This window comes from Dendropsophus ebraccatus, chromosome 12 (assembly GCF_027789765.1).
Source record: "Dendropsophus ebraccatus isolate aDenEbr1 chromosome 12, aDenEbr1.pat, whole genome shotgun sequence".
Classification (NCBI taxonomy): Eukaryota; Metazoa; Chordata; class Amphibia; order Anura; family Hylidae; genus Dendropsophus; species Dendropsophus ebraccatus.
The window spans coordinates 78154546-78164935 of NC_091465.1; the positions used below are offsets into that span (position 1 = coordinate 78154546).

Genomic DNA, 10390 nt, shown 5'->3' on the forward strand with positions numbered 1-10390 from the left:
TGTGCGCCCCCTAGAGAGGAGATCAGAGCTGAACCCTCAGGCCGGGGCTGGACATCGGCGTCGCCCGCATGAGAGGATTGTGCATTGTTTCTTACCCCCCTCCTTTCCCTTCCTGGAGTCACATTCCTATAGAGATGAATGGGGAGAGTGGTTGGGTAGGCTGTCCTATATTTCCTATCATATAATTCCATGATATCCCATGGGCACATGACCAAGTCAACTCAAAGATAGAGTCAACTTTGGCCACGACTCGATGTTGACATTTCACATGGGGTACCACCATTTTCCTATAGTCTTGGGTATGGACCCTTCATCCAGCCTTGGCCCAAGTCTTGCGGACCCGTTAAGCCTGGTTTTACCCTGTGTGGTGTCGGCCTAAAGATGGCTTTTCTGTTCCAAGTTCACCTTGAAGAGGGCCGACTGTGAAGGAGAAAGCATGGCAGCCGGGGGTCACCTCCCCTGCCCTTAGTTTACTTCATACCAGTAGAGATCATATACTGGGGTGGGTCAGAAGATTCTGCCACCCTTGGTGTTTGCGTTCCCTCGTAACCTTTCCATGACCCTTGGGACAATGTTTTGCCTCCATGTTTGCGCAGCATTTTCAGACTCCTCCGCTTATCTCCTCAAGGAAAAAGGAATCAAACAGCTGAAAACCAACATGATTGATCCTTCTCCCGTGGACACTGCCATCAGGATAGTCGGGAGACCACCATACACGTCAGCCAGCACTTCTCTTCTGCTGTATACACTGTCATCTGGAGTGAACAATGGGCACGGGTAGGGCTCAGTGCTGGGTGTGACTTCCTGTGTTACATGGCACAGGTGGCGGCTTACATCAGCCAGTGTTTATGTTTTCAGCTTGTCCAGCTGACTAGTGAAGGTGCGAGGGGCGGGGGAGGGTGTCGGAGTTTACTCACTTTCCTGTTACAATTGTGGAAAGTACCAGGTAGATGTAATCACTGGGGGAGGGAGCGCGACCTGTAGCTCCAGGTTCTTAATGTCTCAGGCATTTTCATGACAATGTCCCCGCTGTCGTTTCCTCTAAGAGGTGGGGGTGAGTATACAGGATTTGCCCCTTTATTGTTCTGCATAGTATTTACCCTCTAAGACCCGGACCACGCGGTGATGTTGTGCATGGCAATTACCCCCTCTGATCTGGACGGCCATCGATATTGTGACCTCAGAAATCCCTTTAAGAGATCGTCTTATCATGAGGGCGTATTTATGGATCCCGACCAGGCTTTCTGGTGTTATCAGCAGGGGTTGGAGCTGGTCATGTAATACAAGGACTGGCCAGAGAGGGGGGCCACTGATACTAGAGGCTTATCCCTACAGAACAGCTAACTATTCCTTATCCTGTGGATAGGGCATCTGGCACATAGGGGGCAGTATAAAGTGCTGGGATCCCCATTTATCATGTTCATCTCAGGTTTTTTATCAGTGTCATTCAGTCTAGTCTTGCAGACATAAGTGTGTGGACAAGGACAATTTGCCGGTCAGGATACTAGGAAAGCTGTGTGGTCTCTCCAGTAGTTTGCGATGACTCTGTATATAGGAGGTAATGGTTGCAGTAGGTGACGGTCAGGCCTCATTTGCATTATGAAACCTTTTAATGATGTGCTGGGAAATTTGGCTAGAACTTAGTTTCCTTCCTGGTAGTTTTCTCTGTGAGATAAACTCCTCTAAGCCGGTGCCGTCACTTCCTGGTGATAATAGTCACCGACCGAAGAAACATGTCCTGTGTCGCATACAAGGAAGGCTTCAAGAGGCTTACCTCCAGCTGAATAGAATGTAAACATGCCTCAGCTGCTGCAGAACCTCATACTACACACCTCAGCTGCTTCAGAACCTCATCATAAACACCTCAGCAAAATGTACACCTCAGCTGCTGCAGAACCTCATACTACACCCCTCAGCTGCTGCAGAACCTCATCCTACATGCCTCAGCTGCTGCAGAACCTAATCATACACACCTCAGTAAAATATACACGCCTCAGCTGCTGCAGAACCTCATCCTACATGCCTCAGCTGCTGCAGAACCTCATACTACACACCTCAGCTGCTTCAGAACCTCACCATAAACACCTCAGCAAAATGTACACCTCAGCTGCTGCAGAAACTCATACTACACCCCTCAGCTGCTGCAGAACCTCATCCTACATGCCTCAGCTGCTGCAGAACCTCATCATACACACCTCAGCTACTGCAGAACCTCATCATACACACATCAGCTGCTGCAGAACCTAATCATACACACCTCAGTAAAATATACACGCCTCAGCTGCTGCAGAACCTCATCCTACACCCCTCAGCTGCTGCAGAACCTCATCCTACACGCCTCAGCTGCTGCAGAACCTCATCCTACACGCCTCAGCTGCTGCAGAACCTCATCCTACACCCCTCAGCTGCTGCAGAACCTCATCCTACACCCCTCAGCTGCTGCAGAACCTCATATTACATGCCTCAGCTGCTTCAGAACCTCATACTACACGCCTCAGCTGCTTCAGAACCTCATCCTACACACCTCAGCTGCTTCAGAACCTCATCCTACACACCTCAGCTGCTGCAGAACCTCATACTACATGCCTCAGCTTCTGCAGAACCTCATACTACATGCCTCAGCTTCTGCAGAACCTCATCATACACACCTCAGCTACTGCAGAACCTCATCATACACACCTCAGTAAAATATACACACCTCAGCTGCTGCAGAACCTCATAATACACACCGCAGCTTCTGCAGAACCCTTTTATACACACACCCCTCAGACTTACAAGCTTAGTAACCACCATGGCGTTCTTTGTAACAGTCAGTGGTATTGTGTTGTTTATTACCCGGCCAGGGACGTGTCTGTACCTTTAAGATCTCTTACATGACGTCTGCTGAGCTGTGAGAACACATTGCGTCCTGTTCCAGCACATCCAGTATGAGACCTTGTTTAACCCCGCGTGGAGCTCATCTTGTCCCGGTCACCTTGCGAAGCTGATGCAGCATTGTCTTATCAGACCGTAAATACAGCGTCGGCTCAATGTCACGGCCAGGAGACGGGCAGACGCTGACATCACCTCACGTCTGTCACCATGACCGGCAGCTGGGTGGTTTCTAAGGCCGCAGTGAAGAGTTTTATGAGTCAGGGGCTTCCTGTAAAACACAGCCAATAGATGGCAATAAGATTCACATTTATGAGGCGGGTGTTGGGTCCGGTGAGGCTGGGACCCTCTATATAGGGGGGTGACTTCTTTACTAATCCGTCAGTTTAAGCCAGTCTGGTTGCTATGGATACCCAACCTAACAACCAATCTCATCTAAGGTTGCCAGGTAGTGCCTCCCTAGCAACCGGTCTATTATTGACGCAAAGTAGTAGAGATGGTCAATTCCTCTAACTCTAGATCACAATGTTTTCTTTTGCTGTGTAAATGTAGGGAATGTTCGCCCTTACTCCAGTTACACATTACCCGGTCTTTCCCAGTGACTTGTCATACAACAAATGGACGCCTTAAAAAACACCATCTCCAGCGTCAGACATAGACGGAGCTCATTTCACCGCCACCTTCTCTGCTGGCGATATGATTTAGATATCTTTTACCACAACCAGCTGCTGTACGTATTACGTGAATCCTGACTTATGACTGGTGGGGGATTTGATGCAATTTTCCACTGTGGAAGCCATGCAGCGTTTTTTCTCTCTGCACGGTGTCACATCTATCTGTAGTACAATGATCATACACTTGTTTTTCTGTTTGCATGTTATATACTTCTATGATTTCCTGAATTAAAGGAGTGATCCAGGAATAATTTTTTTTATAAAAAAAAAAAAAAATCAGTTTGTGGTATTTCTACATATAACATACTATGTATAATTGCAGCTCAATTCCATTGAAGTGAATGAAGGTGTAGTACCTCAAACAAACTGCAGCCAAGGGTGGTGGGGTTTTTGGATAATACAAATATTCTTCTAGATCTTTAAACGTAGTTAGGACAACGGCCTTTAATATCTAACGTTTCGATCTCTCCATTCCTCTAGGAGAGAACATTGGACTGTATAAGGAAGCTATGCATGAAGAAGTGAAACTTGGGGCGTCTTACATCGTAAGACTGCTGAACCGTCACCAGAAACTGGACAGCCTCCAGGTGAAGAGATTTACCGAAACCCTGACCTCCATCTTATGCGATAAGTTTGAAGGACACTGGTATCCTGACAGTCCCCAGAAAGGCCAGGCCTACAGGTAAGAGGGAATCACAGGATAGTTAGAACAGAGGATTTAAAGGGGTTATCCAGTGTGGGGGCACTTTTTTGGGGGGGACCGGGGAGGAGGTGGCTGAAATAAAAGACGTCCACTCACCTTCCCGGTTCCAGCGGCGGGTCACTCATCGCGGCACTCCGGTCCCCGGCCGCTTCCTGGTGTCTGACGCCGCCCGAGACGCTACGTCTCAGGTCCGCTCAGCCAGTCAGTGAAGGAGGCGGGATCCGTTTGAAGTCCGCTCGGATCCAACCTTCTTCACTGAGTTGCTGAGCGGACCCGAGACGTAGCGTCTCGGGCGGCGTCAGACACCAGGAAGCGGCCGGGGACCAGAGCGCCGTGATGAGTGAACCGCTGCTGGAACCGGGGAGGTAAGTGGACTTCTTTTATTTCAGCCACCTCCTCCCCGGTCCCCCCCAGAAAGTGCCCCCATGCTGGAGCACCCCTTTAAGAAAATGGATGAGGCTTTTCATACCAGGCACCTCATGTACTCTCACAGCCAATTGTTTTGTCACATGATCACTTAGAACAGTGTTCCTCAACTGGTGTCTCTAGCCATTGCAAACTACAGCCCCCAGCATATCCTGACAGCCCTAGGCATGCTGGGAGATGACGTGTACAACAGCTGGAGGGTCATAGTTTGGAGACCACTGCCTTATTTGCTTTTGTTTTACGGGAAATTCCAGCTGGGTGACCTCCACGAGTTAACAAGGTTGACAGACCTTGTCTATGGGACTCTCCAGCATCTGATCACTTATCCCTCTGACCTCACCCTGATCTCTAAGTATATAGAGCTGGAAAGCCCCCTAAGAAAAGACCCAAGGGCAAGAGAAGGCGGCTAATGTAAATTCCACCCAAAACAGGAAAATGAGTGGGCCATAGAAACAGTAACTTCCTCACTAACCTTCAAAAAAAATAAAAATAAATAAATACTGATACCAAGATACTGATTGCGTGGAGCCTCAATTACAGCGGACAGCTTCCCTATTAATAGCAGTATTAATTTTTTTCTGGAATGTTTTTTAATGTTCACATTTTTCACGTCTCCCTGTAGATAGTTTCATACACAATCACTATACTAAATCTGATCCACGGGCTCTAACATTCTTAATCGGATTTCAGGTGTATACGGATAGAACGCGAGGCAGTGCTGGATGACTCGGTGTTACAGGCCTGCGTCAGGAGCGGACTGCGCTGCTCACAGTTGGCTTTCCCCAAACACATGTCTATCTGGATTGATCCACAGGAAGTGAGCTGCCGGTAAGTCAGATACATGGTAAACCATTGTCATACTATTGTTTGTTGGTCAGCTATAAGTATATAGCTGACCAACAAATACCAGATTATGTAGCTAAATTATAACAATTGGTGCCACACTATTCTGTTTCCGCTAGCATAGCAAGTCACAATGTATGTACAGGGTTAGTTAGTTCTGCACAAGGCTGACTCCCTGTTTCCATACACAAAGCGGTGATGCATGCAGTACTATGGGCATTGCCGCTTACATAACATTAGTGAGCAGCGGTGCATAAAGCATGGATCACTGCTCACCTCACGTACCTCATCCAACAAGTATGAACAGGGTATAGGAGCTCCCGGTGGTTGTATTGAGCAATAATGCACACAGTGCAACTTATACACCATCAATGTCACACCACTGTGATGGTGGGTCATAGGTCTCTACATTATAGCACTGAAACACCAACATCAAATGGCAGTAATCTGTTTATTTACAGCATAGTCATGTTATAATACGTAATGCCCCCCAGAGGTCTTCATTTTTCTTCTTCCTCTGTCCTCAGGTTAGGCGAGAGCTGTAGCCCCTTCATTGTGAAGGCTCAAGAAGAACCCAAGAAGAAGATGACAGAGGAGAAACCAGAACAAGACACGTCAGACTATCACTCGGAGGGCTCAGATGTAAGCGGATCCCCTTCAGAGTGTTCCAGCGAGGACGAAGAAAGCGTCGGGAGCAAGAAGAAATCTTCGGTGGTTGATACTCAGAAAATTGTAAGTCCTGCTGGATGAGAGAGATTTGTATGAGATATCACCACCACACAATGGATATATAAACATTGGTGCAAGGGAAAAGCAGAGACGTAGGGCAAGATTTATCAAACATGGGCAAGATTTATCAAACATGGTGTAAAGTGAGACTAGCTCAGTTGCCCATAGCAACCAGATTCCACCTTTCATTTTCCAAGGAGTCTGTGAGGAATGAAAGGTGGAATCTGATTGGTTGCTAGGGGCAACTGAGACAGTTTCACTTTACACCATGTTTGATAAATCTCCCCCGCAATGTCTACTTACCATAATGGGCCCCTCCAAAGACATCGAGTTAAACCAGATGCAGATGAGGCTCCTCCTGTATAAAGTGACCTGTCAGACCACAAGCAGAGAGGTTATTGTAGGGATATCGCCAGCGCCTCTCATAGGCCGCATTACAGAGCAGGGAAGGAGATTGTTTTGTCCGGCATTATGTAAGGCGGCACATGCTGGAGATGACACTATGGCGATTACAGGATGACTGAGGACACCATTAGCTAGACTTGTGAGTCACACAGGAGTCAGTCCATGCTTATTACATCACAAGGGACTCTGGACATAGTGTGTCAGGGCTGAGTCACCTTAAATGCCTTATTTCCTGTCCTGGCTTATCCTTCAAGAACATTTCATACTAAAATCCAAAGATTGTTGAGATATTACTGATTTTTAAGGAATCTGTGAGATGACCAACATGGTCACCATTCACCTTTTCACAGTGATAGTCACCCATCTTTTTTGCGCTCCCCAATAAGTCTGGTTGTGCAATACTACACACAACAGGGCATGCACAACCACTCAACTCAAGTCAAACACTTATCGGTGGATTTAGTCTTGAAAAATCTCTTTAAAAAAAACTAAAAAAAAAAAAAACTGAGAAACTGAGAGACATTTTCTTTTAAAACCTTAAAAGGGGGTTGTCCATGGAGCAGAAGACAAACCTTCTGCAGGCTTACATTCGGCAATTCCACATGTCAGACATAAGACGAGAGGGTGGATGCATATCATGCTAGTCGGCAAAACCATGCCCGCATGCGCTCTCCGATAGCTGTTTGATAAGGATCAGGATATGCACTTACCCTCTCCCATCACAGAAGGCGGTACTCCCTGGATGTGGAATTACCAGAAGTGAGCACCAGGGAACAGAAGTAGTAGAGAGGGGTTTACAGTAAAAGTGAAGCAAATTGCTTCTTTAGGTTGGCAGTCTGCTACCTTTGAACTCTGTGCCACTCTGCTTCAGGTGCTTGGTAAAGCTGGATTTCTCAGGACTGGATGCCGCTTTTCCAGGCACCCAAAGTGGAGCAGCACAAAATTGCCGAGCTAAAGCGATTCAGCCAGCTGCTTTTCAGTCATCTTATTAGCAGTCTGCCTTTGAACTCCATGCCGCTCTGCTCTAGATGCCTGGAAAAGCCAGATCCAGTCCTGGGAAACTGGGAGGAGTCCACAGGCAGCCCGCTGATAATCTGACTAGAGAGCTGAAGTAGTGATTCACTTCACTTGTTCTGTAAATTCGCTCATCTCTAAAAACAGAAGATTTCAGCTCACTTTACCTTTTATGTGCGTTTTAGGGGCCATTTTGTGACATAAGTAAATGCCCTTTAAGTGATGACAGGCACATTCAGTCCTGATTAGCTCAGTGCCTATTAGTATTGTATGTCCTCTGACTGATCCTCTTTTTCCCACAACAGGGTGCCCAGTATTACTACAACCCAGCGCCATCCTCCACAATCTTCTACCAGTACCCTGGCAATGCATTGAGTTTCATTCCAACCTACCAACCTATGACCCTGTACTACCTGGTCCCAAAATACTATCACAACATCAGGTCCCGGGGAGTGCCAAAGAAATGGAAATCCAAAAAGTCATCACCTCCTCCCACCAAAAGTTGAGAACTGGAACTTTTTATCCATCGGCCTCTGGAAAAACCATTTCAACCTCACTTACTTGAAGACGACCTCTGGTACCGGGTTGGCGTCCTGTGCGGCGAGACGTGACCCCTGGACCTCCTCAAGCAGCTATTGTGTGTAGTCCAAGAGTTGTATGGGAACACTCAGGAACAAGAAATATAAAAAAAGATGAATGAGCCGGTTTCATATTCAAGAATGCAAGGTTATGGCTACTGAGATGACTTCACGAACCATAAGCCACCATTGAGGATGGTCCATGCTTGGTGAGGTCATGTGACGTCACTAGATGTGTTACTGTTAGAGTGTGTACCGTATTACCTCATAGCCAAGCACAATGGATCTACCTCAGAAATGTAAGGTTGAAGCCAACTCATCCATGTAACATAGGGTGGTCCACCCAAATGCCCACCTACCTTTGTTGTACTCAGTTCTATGAAGCTTTTATTTGTTGGTACAAAACATTTTCACTACAGACCATTGTGGAGATACTCTTAAAGGGCAGCTCCACCTGATGTTCTCCTTTAATTCAGCTTGATCTGCACATAATCTAGATACAGATTTTGCACTATTACAATGACTGTTCTTCAGGTCCCAGATTTAGGGACAAAGGCCATATACCAGCACCTTCTCACACTCCTCCAAACGGGGGTAGGGTGATGTGGTACTGTTGCTAAAACAGTTCTGGAAATACTTCTCTATGGGAGGACAGAGGGGGCGCCCTATATCAGAACTATAAAGCAGCCAATAAAAGTCCACGGTTTTATTTTCTTGGTGCACATTAGAAACAAAAGCCAAGTTGTGATTGGTTTTCGTGATAAATTTGATGTAAGGCGCACATGGCCACGCCCTGCGGGTGTGACCATATAATGAATGTAAATGAGCTGTATGAATAGTCCTGACCGATGTATATTGTATGTTCTCAAGCTTCTGGTCATTGTACATAGTCAAAATTAACTTTTTTAATATAAAAAAAATCTATGAATTGTACATGTTGCTGCATAATTGAAGGGTCTGCTTACCTGTGGCCCTATCTAGATGTTGCAAAACTACAAATCCCAGCATGCAGGGAGTTGTAGTTCTGCCACAGGTAGAGGCTCCATGCTGTGCGTGGTAGTCTTATAGCCACAGGTAGCGGACCGGCTTCTAGCCTGTGATGTAGATTGCTATAACTGGTCCCAGCTCCTCAGGGCCGTCTAATATAGTCTATTCTGGTTTGTTTTAACCCATGTGGTGCCGCTCAGCTTTGGCGTAAAAGCTTTATTTAAAACGGTATTATATGGACGATAAGTTAAAGTTGTTTGAAGTGTTTGTATTAACGTCTTTGTTAACCTATTGCGATGCAGAGGCTTTTATTAATGTTTTTATATATTTTTTTTTTTTCTAGAGACGTAATGTATTTTGTAAAAAAAATATTTATTACATAAAACTCAACTAACAAAAGATGTCTGCCTCCGACTGTGCTGGGGTGGGGTAATACTACTATTGGACTGCAGAAGATAAGCAGGGGCATATACTGGGGGTCCTTCATCTTAGCCCTTCTAAAGGGTCCCCAAATGCGTTATATATTGTGGCATGAATGCAAAACCTGCAGAACATCCACTTCTCTGACTGTACATTAGAAAAAAAAAAAAAGATTGGGTAGAGGGTGGCAACATGCTCGCTAGGGGAATGCCACCTGCAGCACACCTCAAGCAGCTCGGGTGAGGTCTGAGCGTTGACACTATTTAAAGGGGTTGTTCGCCAAAGAAAATTCTTTCAAGTCAACTAGTGCCAGATATTTGGTTCCCTTTAAATAGAAGTAAATTACAATCACCTCAAAAACGCATATATAGCTTTTTAAAGGTGCTGTTAGAGCACACAGTTCACTTTTCATACATGTTTCTATATACTGGGCGACGTCTGCGTGCCTACGTTCTTACGCCGCCGCGCATGTGCAGTACAGCCTCTTCCATTTAGGCTGTACTGCGCCTGTGCAGAATAGCCTCGAACTCAGTGTGAGCCGGAGTTCGAGGCTATTCTGCACAGGCGCAGTACAGCCAGAATGGGAGCGGCTGTACTGCACATGCGCGGCGGCATAAGAACGTAGGCGCGCCGACAGTGTATGGCGCGCTTCCAAGTGATGTTAGAGCTACTGGGTGATTTGAATCACGCCCAGAGGGGCGTCACTACTGCCGAAGAACGCCCAGGGGACCCGGACTGAC

General features: G+C 46.6%; 1 protein-coding gene across 1 annotated transcript; it reads left to right on the forward strand.

The window, feature by feature from the left end:
- Nucleotides 1-965: 965 nt before the first annotated feature.
- Nucleotides 966-9631, forward strand: LOC138768944 (protein BTG3-like). Its single transcript, XM_069947026.1, has 5 exons — nt 966-1054; nt 4026-4227; nt 5365-5502; nt 6045-6249; nt 7971-9631. Exons 1-5 carry the CDS (start codon nt 1015-1017, stop codon nt 8169-8171), a joined length of 786 nt encoding a protein of 261 aa, XP_069803127.1. The 5' UTR covers nt 966-1014; the 3' UTR covers nt 8172-9631.
- Nucleotides 9632-10390: the final 759 nt, after the last annotated feature.